At 44.0% G+C, this 13,728-nt stretch overlaps 1 protein-coding gene across 1 annotated transcript; it reads right to left on the bottom strand.

The window, feature by feature from the left end:
- Positions 1-1,680: 1,680 nt before the first annotated feature.
- On the bottom strand, positions 1,681-5,861 carry SDF2L1 (stromal cell derived factor 2 like 1). The gene is made up of 3 exons (XM_066561985.1): positions 5,665-5,861; positions 4,740-4,936; positions 1,681-3,556 (listed from the first exon to the last, which is right to left on the bottom strand). The coding sequence occupies exons 1-3, from the start codon at positions 5,831-5,833 to the stop codon at positions 3,278-3,280; spliced, it is 645 nt and encodes a 214-aa protein (XP_066418082.1). The 5' UTR covers positions 5,834-5,861; the 3' UTR covers positions 1,681-3,277.
- Between the last annotated feature and the right edge of the window lie 7,867 nt (positions 5,862-13,728).

The following is a 13,728-nucleotide window of genomic DNA, read 5'->3' as shown; positions in this document are numbered from 1 at the left end:
GTCAAAGTGTGTGGCAAGCGTTCATATGCAGAGCAGTTGTACAGAGCTTTAAAGAGCTTCCAGAAATAGAGGAAAAATATCTGTAGGCACACACTTGCCTAGAAATTAACATATCTAAGGAACTCTTTGTCATTTCATATTGAACTAGATATATAAGTATGTGTAAAATGCACTATTTGACAGATTTCAAAGACTGACTAGCAACTATTCCCGCTGAGAACAATTATAAATACAGATCCTTCTAATTCTTTCCCCAAAAGCCTTTCTGGTTTCTTAAAGGAGGAGTACAAAGCAACATTGGTGCACCTTTTCAGAGAGTTCTTGTAGTAAAATGTGAGCAACAGGAAAGCACCTGTTCTTTCTTATTTGAGAGGATTATTTTCTGCTAGCATCAGAAGACAAAATAAACTGGTTTCATTTAACCTTGAAGCATACAAAGAATTTTGACAGGAGGTATAAAATGTATCACTTTAAAATAAAGGAAAATAAAGAAACAAAACAGAATTCCCAACTTTTATATCTACATCTCTCAGTATTTCATGTTTTACCCTAGAGCCCCAACAGCTTTAGGCAGACAGTAAAATCACATGGAAAACAAATATCTCCACAGAGCAATACAAAAACAGATTCTCCAAGTCTCTAATCCTCACCCATGGGGGCAGGACTGAAAAGTTGAATTATAAGCAGCCAAAGTAAATAAAAACACCTGAATCACACTCTGAAATCTCAGTACTTGCAAAGGAGCACAAGCTATCATTTTTCACAGCTATAATTTTTGCACTTCCTACATTAACATGACTTGTGTAGCCAGAATTCAGCATGCTAGGGGTACCAATAGTTCTTGATGCACTATATTACACCTTCCCAAAGTAAGATGTACTTCAAACAGCCTTATTTGAGAGTCCTTCAGACCACCACTCAGGGATAAAAATTGGGGAAAAATCCCAACCAAACAAAATCCCCCCCAACTATTGTGACACACACCCAAGTGAAATATTAAGTCTAAGCAACGTCTACACTTTGGTCAGAATCAGAAGTGGAGGAAACTCAGCTCACAGGAATATTGTTGAACACGTCTTTAAATAAGGCAGTCATGGGTATATCTGTGTGTGGCAGCTTGGTTCTTTAGGAACAAAAGGCACAAATATTTTTCAAAACAGAACATAAGAAAGTAAGCAATAATGACTAAAAGTCAGTTTTTTCACAGCCTCACCAAACCAATTTGGTTCAAATCCAGAACAGAAAGCCAAAGGTCCAGTGAGAGCCCACTCAAGCATAATAAATAAGACTGAAAGCCACCTTTGCCAGGGTCAGAAACATCCAGGCACAGACCATCATTGGGTGGGGATAATACCTGGCACACAGACTGAGATGAGCCCCACAGCTCTACCCCTTCTCAGCCAATTCAGTATTCCACAGGTGCACAAACACTAAGCCCATTGGTGTAGGCACAAAGCATTTTAGCTCTTAGTGAACTCAGAGAGCTCATTGTCAAGACTTTCTTCCTCCTGTCAAATGCCATCGCATTTCTTGTGTTTATGTATATAACACCTTCAAAAGAAAAGCTCTCCTTCGTAAGGGAAAAGCTTGTTTATGCAGGTTTGTTTTGTTTTTAAATAGTTATCCTTTTATAGCTATAACCTCAATACCAATTAGTCAAGAGTATCAGTGAACCTGAAATATTAATCACAGGAAAGTTTATTTCTAATACAAAACAGCAAAAGCCAGTCCACTTAATCTCCAAAATGCCTGCAATCCTTAAATACACACATGCAACTAAAATTACTAGAAAAACATTCTTACCTTTTCCTTTGAAGAAAAATGGCAAGGTACACAGAAATGCTGTTACAGAGGTTCCTTGTTCCATAGGGTTTGGACAGATCTTCCCTAGCAGGAAATCCTTAAATAAAGCCTGGAGCCAGCACTCCTGCATGAGGTGCACAGAGCAGCCTGCTGGATTTGTAAAGCTGAACTCAACTGCCTACTGCACCCTCTCAACACAACACCAACACTGAAGCTCCCAACTGCAGCTGTAAGAGCAGTAAATCAGTTTCCTGCTTCCTTAACTGATTGACTAACGAGCACTGTAATCAGTAAACTATTCACACATGGAAACAAGAACACCTGAATGTTCTGACTTTTCTCACTGATTTCGTGAGCTTCTCAATTTCAGACAAAATCACAAATACATGGTATTTTGAATTTTAATCAGTATTTCCAGTACCACTGTGTAAAAATGCACTGAAGAATGAATTCCTTTTCACAGAGGAACACAGAAATTCTTAACTCGTTCAGTGAAGATTCCTTGCTAGCACTCCAGTGCATATCACTCTGTCAGAAATCCATGGCCAAAACATTGTCTCAGGGTTTTTTTGCTTTTCTGGATTCACACATACAAAGCCCCACAAAGATGTATGCCTCACTATTTATTCACCTGGATTGTCATACTGATCTTGTAGTGACATAGAAGTAAGTCAAATTTAACTGTTCCTTTACACCATGAGAAACTGTGTAAAATTCCAATATTAATTAAGCAAGCAGCAGTTTTCTGCACCTGTTCATAGAGCAGAGCAGCCTTACCAATGGACAGTCAGCTGTACCACCCCTACTAGAACATCTGAATTTCTTGGACAAAGTAAAACTCTTAAAATTTTGTCTTCTTACTCCAACACACACAGTATTTTCAAATCTTCCAATACAATACAGAATGAAACTCTCATAAGACATTTGATGCAATTTTCAAATGAATACTTTTTTTAAACTCAAAGACTGAATAGCTGACTACAAGTCATTCAAAACCACCGTATTTCAGAATCATTTTTCCGTTTCTACACTCAATCCATCTCCTCATCAATAACATTCTTTCACTAGGATGTAGAAATCAGTTTCTAAATATTTAATTATAGCTGGAAAAAGATTACAAAATACAAAGTTTTATTGTACTTGAGACTAGAGGAAAGTATTACTTTCATTTTTCCATTTCCTTTGAATTCGAGAAAAAGTAACAAGCAAACAAATGACAACAAAACCTAACAGATGCATGAACTAGTTTCACCAATAAAGCTTGGAAATTCAGAAAGGACTTCACCAAATAAATGTCAGTGGCCGAACCTGGCAGAAGCCATTCCCCACAGAAGTGCTGCATTCCTAGAATGAACTAATGCCCTTCAGTAACACAAAAAATCAGTCACCCAGGCAAGGCAGGACTTAGAAGAGACCAAGGATTAACATCTCCAAACACTGGAGTCAAACAAAGCGTTTTGGATCCTGTGTCAACTCAGAGCTCATCATGTTTTGCAGGGTCCAGACTGGGTTTGATGAAGACTCCCTCCATGGCTTTCCAATAGTTGTGGTGGTTGGCAGCAGGCATGCCATGAACCTCCCGCTGGCCTCGGATGGGGTGCCCGTACTGCTCCCCCGTGATGGACAGGAACACCTCGGTGCCCACGTGCTTGAAGCGCACGGCATCCTCCCGCTCCCAGTAAGAACCACTGCACTGCACAATCCAGAAATCCAGGTCATCTCCTTCGCCATCATCCCCAAAGGCACTTACTTCCTGTTAGAGACACAAGCTTCCTGAAGTGAAAGTGTAAGCAAACACCTCCAGGACACACAAACACCAACCACAGACCCAGCAGAGTTCAAAGACAAGGATGGGGAAAGCAGTGCTGTTGTTTTGCTTTGTCAACAGTTACTGAAGCCAGAAGCAGTAAGGCTCTACCAGACAATCTGAACACAAAGCGCCAACAAACTCCAACCTGTAATCTGAGCAAAAAGTGCTGAAAAAGCTCCAAACAAAACAAAACCTCACAATGATAGATGAACATTCTTACCTTAATGACAATATATGAAGTGTCTACACTGAAAAATGAAACTCAGGGAATGTTTCAGAGTCAATCTTTCCCTTAAACAATTCATTTGAAATGTTATTTTTCCATCACTTTTAATAATCAGATTATTGAGACACCCTACACAGAGCTGAACCTTATTGTTTCAGTCATTTTACTCATGATGAAAGAAAAATTTTTCCACAGAGTCAGAGCTTCCAAGTTTGAATGTAACAACCTATCTACACAGCCTGACATGACTAACAACAAAAATCTTCCAACAACCACATTATTTATGAGAGATTTTCCATCTTGGAGAAGTATTTGTTCTGGGGCTGAATTACAGTTAGAAATTACACTCTTCTAGATATGTACAAAACTATAATTAAGTATGATTGCAAGAGCAGCTCAGTTTTCCTGTGGAAGTAGGACAGAAAAATATGAACAGTGAAATGAAATAGGGATAGCAAGAAGACAACTGAGACTAATACACTGGATGACCAAGGAATATGGACATGGGAATGCCAAATGGTATGACACATGACTAGTTGCCTGGCTCTAGAGCAATCTTCACAATGTTGAGGGAGATACTCAATCTCTTGCATCTAGAAAACACCAAACATTTCAGAACAGCCTTCCCAGCAGCAACAGTGCAGAAAAATAAAAAAAGCAGATTTGTTAAAAGTACTGTGAAATACCAATGCTGGCACATACTATATTACCTCTGTCAAAAACTGAAATACATAATTTCAAGATGCAGAAAAGCCTATACTTGAATCTGGATATGCACAGACATACTGCTTCTGGCAGCTGGTACTCAAGCCTGATTCTCCAAAAAACCAAGCAACTGGAGAGACTATTGTCAATAGCATGTGCTACTTGTACAAAAGCTTAAGATTTAAACCAACTCACTTGGTTATTGGAGAGTGGTGATGGGAAGTGATGAGTGTGCAGATTTTTCCCAGTGTTAACGTGGGTGAGTCGTATGGCTTGCCCACATTTCACTGGTGTCCCACGCTGGCAACTGTTGTCACTCTTCCCACGGATCCGCCAGTAGCTGTTGGCATCATCTGAGGCTTCAACTCCTGTCACTGACTGCTGCCCACTTCCTGTTTGAATAAAATTAAATTACACAAGACTTATCCCGCTTCCTCAGTTCCAACAGACATGAGAAAACTACAGAAATCTGCTTTAATGTTGTCATGCCTTTGTGTACAAGACGCTTAATTCTCACAGTCCATTTACTGACTGCAAAAGGAATGCAGGTACCAAATCATCTTTCAGATGGAAGCAGGGAAACACAGCATGTGTTAGCAGATGCACACTGTCAAAGTTCATGGTGAACACAAGAAAAAAAATCTGATCCATGACAGGTACTATTCACACCATCCCACCTTTATCAAAAATACTATCAAGGTCTTCGTGTTGCCCAACACACCAACATCCTCGTTGCTAGAACAGGCACTGGGAAGGTGCTGCTGAGGGCCGTGACACAGAGCAGGGCTTACCTCAGGAGAGGGCAAAGCAGCCCTGCCACATCCCGGCTCCAGGGCCCACAAAGCAGCTGACACATCTTCCTGTCCCACAGGCCTCAGCATCCCCCTGTCCCTGCCGTGTCTCCAGCCCATCCCTACACCCCATCCCGGGCCTGCCGCTTCCCTCTGCACCAGGGATACGAACCTCGGGACACTCCAACTTCTCCACCTTCCCCACCACCCTCATTGCCTGCCCACCCCCGCCATTTCCCTGTCAGGCACGACCTGTCCCCCGCCGCTTCCTCGGCCCCTCACAGCCCGTGCCCCGCCATGTTCCAGCTCCCCGGCCAGGCCCTGCTCACCGGAGCCGTACTTGACCTCATGCGAGTGGAGCCGTACGCTGTGGCGGGTGTTGAGCAGTTTCAGCACCGAGCCGCAAGTCACGGCGCCCGGCGCCGACTCCCTGCCGTGGCACAGCCCGGGCAGCAGCGCCAGGAGCAGCAGCGGGAAGAGGCGGCGGCCGCCCCGCATCGCGCCGCACCCGGCCGGCCCCGCCGCCCCCTCGGCCCCGCCGCCCCTGCCCCCCTCAGCGCGGCCCTTCCGCTCCCCCGCGCGGGCCCAGCGACCGCCCCGCCCTCCGCCGCGCTCAGCCAATCCCCACCCGCCCCCCCACTCCGCCGCGCGTTCTCATTGGGCTACGGCGAACCGGCAAGGAGGGGAGTGGCCAATCAGAGAGCGCGGCGTGGCGGCCCCCCTCGTGTGAGGACGCGAAGGAGAACTGAGGGCGCTCTCCCTCACGGGGCCGGTCGGGGCCGCGCTGCCGCCCCCGGGCCCGGAGCGGTGTCACCGCCGGCTGCTGGGCACCCCCGGGGCAGCGCTGACACGGCTCTGCAGTTTGCCCTTGCTGAGAACGTAGGAGGAGAGGCCAGGTCTGTCAGTGCGACCCTCTCGTCTAACGTGGTCTGGGCTGTATGAAAAATCACAGCCAGGTCAGGCTGAGGGGTTGTTAAAGGGCCTCGGTGGAAAACGTGCTGTGGGTAGGACCGGCCGGTTATTACCGGAGCCAGGGAAGGACAAATGTCCTGACAGCGAGAGCAGTGCCAGAGACAGACCGGCCCGGAGGTCACAGCCCAGGTACGGGCAGTGCTCGGATCCCGCCTCGGGGAGCCGCAGTTGCACTGTCAGGTCAATCAGCCCCTGCTGTTCCATTCAGGCCGCTTCTAGCTCAGAGCTGGCAGGCGGCACATTTAGCTCTGCTCCTCCCTGCAGTTCTGGCTGTTAGAACGGAGTAAATATCTACCCATTTGGGGGATTTACAGAGAAAAGTAACACAGTGTTGAAAAACAAAGGGAATTCATGTTTGTGAAGTGACTTGGATGATAATTACAGCTCCAGTAATTTCTGAGTTATATTAGAGCTTCTAATGATAGGGCATGAACACTACACAAAGAACAACTAGCAACGGTTGTTGTAACATTAAGCTGTTGCAATAACATAACATCTTTGCTTTTGGATCCCAAAATTCACCTTCTGTGCGTCGATCTCTTGCAAAGTTCTTATAACTAAGAAATTATTAAGCTCTATTCTGTAGAAAAAAAAAAAAAGCACAAATTCACATACATACTGTCCTTTATTGCATCGTTTTGCAAACTGAAGAAATACCCCCCCCCCCAAAAAAAAATCTCAGTAATAGGCAGCCATTGACAAAGGACACTTGAAGTCCTACACAGTTCTTTTACCTCTGAAGCAGCTCAGTGGGTTTACCCATGTACCACATCACAGCCTTGTGTGAGCCCCATGTAAAACTGTGAATAATTCCAAGTAATTCAAAAGAGCAAAAGATTTTGATCTTATTGGCAAGGAAACAGGTAGAAGGACTCCCATCTTGTGACTTACATCTTTGTAATAATGGTATTTTGTCTTTGCAACAGCAAAGAACTAAACCACTGCACTTGATATTACAAGATGATTTAGAAAGCACATTAGTGCTGCTGGGTAGTGCAAACATCATAAGATGCTCAGCTGACTCTCTGTTCCACCAGTCCTGAAGCTGCAAGGTTTTTTCCTTTTTTCCTGCCCATGTGATACCACTCAATCAAATGGTTTGCTTTTTTGTGCTGGCTTTGGCCTGTTTTCCATAGCTGTACCTACATTTGAGAAAAATCTCTGACTTAAATGCCAGGCCAGCATTAAAACAAGCCCAAGTACTAAACACAGGTCACATATAAGTGTGTGTCTATACACACACACACACACAGACACACACAGAGTGTGCTTTCCTCAGACTTAAAACTCAGTTCCTAGTGCTGGAGGTATAAAGCTTTATTCACAGAAAAGCAAAAGCTCCCCCACTGACAGTCAAATGCCATATTTTTAGGTCATTCTAAGCAGCCTTGCTGTGCTAGCTAAGACAACAACAACCAGTTTCCTGATGCCAGTCTGCAGGAGGTGCTTGGCACTGCCAGGGCAGCCCTGTTCCTTGGTGGTGGCAGGTTGGCTCTGGGAGACATCCTGCACCATTCAGAATTTTGGGAGGTGGCAGCCCACTCGGGGTCACAGGCACCTGGGTGGGGGGCAGACCCCTGGACACGAGTGCCAGCCCTTTTCTGTGGGAAACAAAACTCACCATCCCAGTATTGCTTCTGTTGTTATAACTGGGGCAAAACCAGATGTCTGTGGTTGCCATTTTAGCCGTGGAAAATCAATCATATGGGGCTTTAGCTGGCACCTGTCTGTCTTTCTGGGAGGTCGCTGCATCTCAGTGCATTTAGTGCCGTTTACACGGTGCTCCCTACAACGCTTTTCAGTCCCACTTTAGAAACATAATTGGGTTAGAACGGCTGCCAGCAAAGAGCCATCAATGCCTAACACCCACGGCAATTAACCAGCACCTCATTGCCACAGGGCCCTCCATTGTTTCTGCTAGATTGCTGTAAGCTCCAGGTAAAATTGCCTCAGAAATTGCGTGGCTTCACCTTGGTCATGGGAACATCAGCTTTTTTGGATGGGAATCTTTATGATTCTTGTTTATGTACAGAAACAAAATAATTCAACAGTGCTGTAAAAGGGGAGAATATAAAATATAACTACAAAGCCTTCAATCACTCAAACACCCCCCATCATTATGCACAATTGATTTTCAAGCATTTTGGAAACTCTTGCCATTTCCACTCAGGCGCAGCTGTAGGTATAACCTGGCCCTCCCTGAGAAAATGATTGAGCAGTGCCAAATGCTTTTAACATACAGGAATAAAAAATCTGTGGCACAAGACAATTTCAGAGGGTGTATGCTTAGCCAAAGCAACAGATTATAGAAAAAGGATATAGCTTTTATATTGGTCTTTGTTTAAACTTTCTTTGGCTTTAAACTTTCTGTTTGATTTACATGACTGGAGCAGTTACTGGCCGCTAAGGTAGCAGAGCTGGCAGCTCCTGGGTGTGATCCACACTCCAAAATGCACTGATGCATCTTTTGGTACAGACAGCCCTTGATTTAAGGAGAACACTGCAGCAACACCTGGGCTCTTTCTCAGACCAACACAAACCTTAGGCAAACCAGACAGGGGCAGTTCTGAAGCCATTACTACCTGATACAGAAACAAGCCCACATGAGCCCTTCCATTGGCTTTTCTCTGTATCTGGTCCCTTCTCTGATGCCAATAAAGATGAACTCTACTGAACTCAACAGAGTAGCTGTGGACAATCAGATCTGCAAAGATTGTGTGCTTTTTTTCTGTCTCCTTCTTTCACTCCACACTGAGGAACAGCTGGTTATAAACCTCACTTCAGATGAAACATTTGTCTCCACTGGCATGCCTTGCAGCAGAGCTCTTCCAACTGTGACCCCTAAGCCTCATACAGACAGTGAACAGAGTAATAATGATAAAATGTGTCAGCTGGGGAGAAATCCAAGTGATAAAAAATGACTTGCCAAAAATTTATAGAATTCCAGTTTCTTATCACTCGGCCTAAATTGTTTAAGGATTAGATAACCAAAATAATTTGCTCAGATTTTTGCATTCAGTAGATATAAACATAATGTAAGAATAAGCAGAGTAAGTAAATAAGCAGAAGACATTTGACAAAAAAGTATTAATATATACATATTTACATATTTAAATTGAAGATTTTTTCATCTGGGGGAGAAGATTTGATGTTTTTTAATTGCTGTCTTCTCTTTCTAGTCTTTGAGGTAGAGAGGGTTTCCTGGGAAGTTCTGCAGAGTCCTGGCAATGTGTCTGTCACTGTCACCATCTCTCAGCCACTCTCCTGCCTGATGCTTGTCCTCCAAGAGCAGGGGATCTCCCCTCAGAACCCCAAAGGAATTCATCTGCATTTCCATTCCATCAACTGGGTTTTTTCACATGTTTTCAGTGATGCTGGGAGGTGACAACAATCACTGTAAGTGATCTGCCAGATGAACTTTCCTGTGTAGTGACACTGCTGAGGTGTTACCCATGTTTGCATTAATTCTTTTTTTTGCCCCCTTAAAATAAGGACCTGCCTCTTTAATTGTTTTTAATGACTCCTGATCAACATTTGCAATAATCAATAACTCTGCTTTTGTTTAGTGTAAGTTGAAGCTGAGGAAGTTATTTAGAATTTGTAGGCATGGATTGGAATTGTTGTTTTGATGATTAGCTTCTATTTTAGAACAAGAATGTAAAAATGCAGTGTATGTTACATCAGTTCAGGCAGCTTTTAAAATAACTTCTTCATGGGATTTGAAAAATCTCTAGACATCTGTTTCAGTGGTACGTAAGTATTAATGTAATTCTGAAAATTCCACAGAACATCTATGCATCTTTTACAATAACTTTCAGAGAAGTCAAACTGAATTCCTGATGCAATCAAAGAGTTCATGGAATCAGACAGTCTAGGTTTAGCTGTTAATGTGCACAGTTAAACAGAACCTGTTTTGGACCTATCATTTAATTGTCTAGGAGAAATATTCCCCATCTGAACTCTTTTTTGACCAGGTGTCTTTATAGACCTCAACATCAGGCAAAGAGGTATCTGGAAAAGGAATGTGCAGGCTTTACATCATCTCAACCCCAGTTAGAGGTCACAGATGCTGTAGTTTAGTTCATATTCAAATATTAACTTTTACCACACATTAGACACTGAAGGAAATGCAGCAGAGAGAAAAGAACCCTCTGAAAAAAGGGAGAGTGTTTAAAAACTCACCATCCATGAGCCACAGTTTCACCAAGGACCAGAGGCCTGCCAGGTGCATCAGGAGGGATTTGAGTCTGGTGCTTTTAGCAGTCCTCCATAATTTAATGCCAAGTGTCAAGTTAATAAGAAGGTCACAATGGCAAATTTTGCCTTTCAGGCACCTTGCTAGGACTACACACCTTGCCAGGCATTATTTTGTGCTGGTAAATTCAGGTATTTCAGACATGGATGAAGGAAGGTGACAGGTACTGCCTGGCTGTCGCATGAAACCAGGGAAGCCTTTCCCTCTTCACAGAGTGAAATCCCCCAGAGTTTGGGGGTTTCAAACCTTTTTGATGCAGGATGGAAGAAGCTGTTCTATGGATGAAAAACTGTAGTTTAAGCATTTCTACAGAAGCCACGGAACTTCAAAGATTTACAAAACCTCTGAGGCTAGAACAGATTACAAAACCTGTGAGGCTGGGACAGAGAAGAAAATGTTTACATCTTTTCATTTAAAAAATGGATTTTACTTTGTCTCATTTCAACGCCTTTTAGAGTTCACACTTTCAACAAAATTTCATGCAAGGAAAAGACAAACAAAGTCCTACTGTGCTACCATTGTAATCCTAAATGAACTAACTAACTGCAGCCAAGGGAACATGAAAAAGAAAACACATTTTTTATGTCAACATGTAAACAGATGCCTTGTTGGAAGCAGGAATTGTTGGAAAACACTTCTGTGAAATACAGGAAACCTCAGCATTTCTACTGATTAACTCAAAGTTCAGGGAAAGAAATTCAAGCTCAAAAGCAGTGAAGCACTTGAGGATGGTGAGAGCTCCTGCTGGCTTTTGCAGCTAAGCTGAGGTTGGGCTGTGTTTTGTTTTAGTTAAGCTGGAAGATGCAGCCTCTCCTTAGTCCATGTCCTGGCTTATGCAGCTCCACCAGAAATCCTGGCCAATGTGCCTGTCCTCACTGCAGAGGAGAGACTGTCCAGACGAAGTCTGCCTTGCCTTTCAGCTCCAGGCTGAGTTTGTAAGGACCTTTCAGCTCTGGGCTCTTTGGGGTCAGCTGCAAGGGCTGTCCTGGCAGCCAGCTGGGGGTGCAGGCTGCAGAGGGAGCACTGCTGCCAAGGGGATGTGGCACAGGAGCAAGGTTTGCTTGCTGGGGAATATTTGCTTCCAGTGACAGGAAGGAGAGCTGGATAAACAGGTATGAAATCAGAAAAGAAAAGCCTCCAGGAAGTGCATTAAATATTTAAGAAGGATGTTACTGTTAATAGCATTAAATACATACTAAGGTTAAGAAGGCTGAGAAGCCAAGCTTTGTCTAAGATTCTTATGTTGTGCCTCTCACCTCTGCAGAGTCAGGTTCACTTCTAGAAAGAGGCAGAAAACCCCAGAGTTTGCATTGGCAAAGAGAGGAGGTGCTTATTTTATGATTCATGACATTCCTTCAGAATTGTGCTGACTTCAGCTGTTGCAGTAACAGCACTCATCAGTAAGTGAAGCCTCTTGGGGAACGTGGGCAGGCTGTGACGTTCATCTCCCAGAAGGGGAAGCAAGTAGCAGGTGCACAAATATCCCCTCTGAAATGCCAAGGGCACTGAAAACCTTTACAGAACATCAAAAACTTTTCTATAACAGAGCCATACAACTATCAAATGACAGAAAAGCTCACAGGAATTGCCTGAATGAAGATTTAGCAAGTTGTCTATATCATTTTAGCATGATCTGTTTAGAATTTCATTTCATAGAATTATTTTCTAAGAGAAAATGTCACTGAAGAGGCAGAAGTCTGTCTTCCAGCTCTCACCATCATTTCCAGTAGTCATCACTCATTTACATGAGAAGGGAAAGAGCAAGAAAGAGTAAGAAAGTGACAAACAGCTGATGTCCCCTCTTGATGCAGAGAAGTCTCCCATGCTCCCAGTGCTGCCCATTTTGGGGCCTATAGGGAGAGCACAGCCTAGGAACCAAATGCTACCATGAATGATATTGTTACCACCCATTCTGTTTTTATTTTTCTCCTTCAAAGTATCAGAATAAACTTACAAATTATCATCCAAAACTTAGGTGCCCATCAAAGTGCCCTCTCAGGCTAATGGAAACAAAGTTTTGTAGCAGTTTGCTACGTGGACTGCAATTTATGGGAGCCTAAAGATCAGCAGGGCTGCAACCTACCTCAAGGCAGTGATTCCAAATTCCTTGTTAGGAGACAGACCTGGAAAACCATTACTCCCACAGGTGTTCATGCCCCCAGACAAATGTTTCAAACTTCAGGTGTGGAAAGGGTGCAGTTTCCTCTGCTGAAGCGTGCTTCTGTCTCCAAACTGATGGTCCTTGCTTTGCTGAAGATGGTCAGTCTCTGGCTGTGCCTACAAGTCATGTCCTTGACTTTGGGGCATGGGCACGCTGGCTGTCTTTTAGGGATTGAACTCTCTGGTTTCTTTATACATGAATTAAGCAGCAGGATTGTCAGCCCATTCCTACAGAAACAACCCTTAAAGCCTTTTCCAACCAATTTCACTCCAGCTGCTCTTCCAAGAAGCCAGTGCTTGCCTTGTCAGCTGTTTCTGCACTTACCTCCCTGCTGGCACAGGTTCAGAGGTGGAAATCACCATCATCCATGCAAGAGTCCCAGTCCCAGTGTGATCCCTGCTTCCTGGAACAAGTTACAGCAAACACCAAGACAGCTACCCTGGATCCGTGGACATGTTACCAAGGCACTTTCTGAGCTGCCATTCTCCCTACCTCAACCACGAGTTTGTTGTTTCTCCTGCAATATCAGAAGTGGGTGAATGTTTTGGGATAACACTACAGACCAAGAAGGGGGTTGTTCTGCTCGGATAGAACTTCATCGTCTTCCACAGGTGAAAAATGCAGGTTGACAGTATCTTCCACTCTCCATTTCAAGCTGAGTACTTGGCACTTTCACTTTCATTCTGGTAGATCCAGAATAGCTTTTCTGCACTAAGGAAAAGCAGTTAAATGCCAGGACAAATAAGATTTTACATGCAGCCTGATGGAGAACTGGCTGGCATCCAGCACTGAATGACAGCACGTTAGAAGCTGCCCTTCCTGAAACTCTCGTCTGTTCTCCCTGCCCTTCTCTAGCCCAGCACCAAGAGCCACGGGACCTCCTGGCCAGGGTTTGCTGCCCTGCAGCTCTGAAGTCAGACTGAGTGTGCACTGCCAGCAAACCAAGGTGGGGGAAAACAAGCGAGTGGCTACTGTGACAGTCACTGATTGCAGGATTATACATCC

Source organism: Molothrus aeneus, chromosome 18 (genome assembly GCF_037042795.1).
Source record: "Molothrus aeneus isolate 106 chromosome 18, BPBGC_Maene_1.0, whole genome shotgun sequence".
Classification (NCBI taxonomy): domain Eukaryota; kingdom Metazoa; phylum Chordata; class Aves; order Passeriformes; family Icteridae; genus Molothrus; species Molothrus aeneus.
The sequence above is the reverse complement of the archived record's forward strand: the minus strand, read 5'-3'. Positions and strand labels throughout refer to the sequence as shown.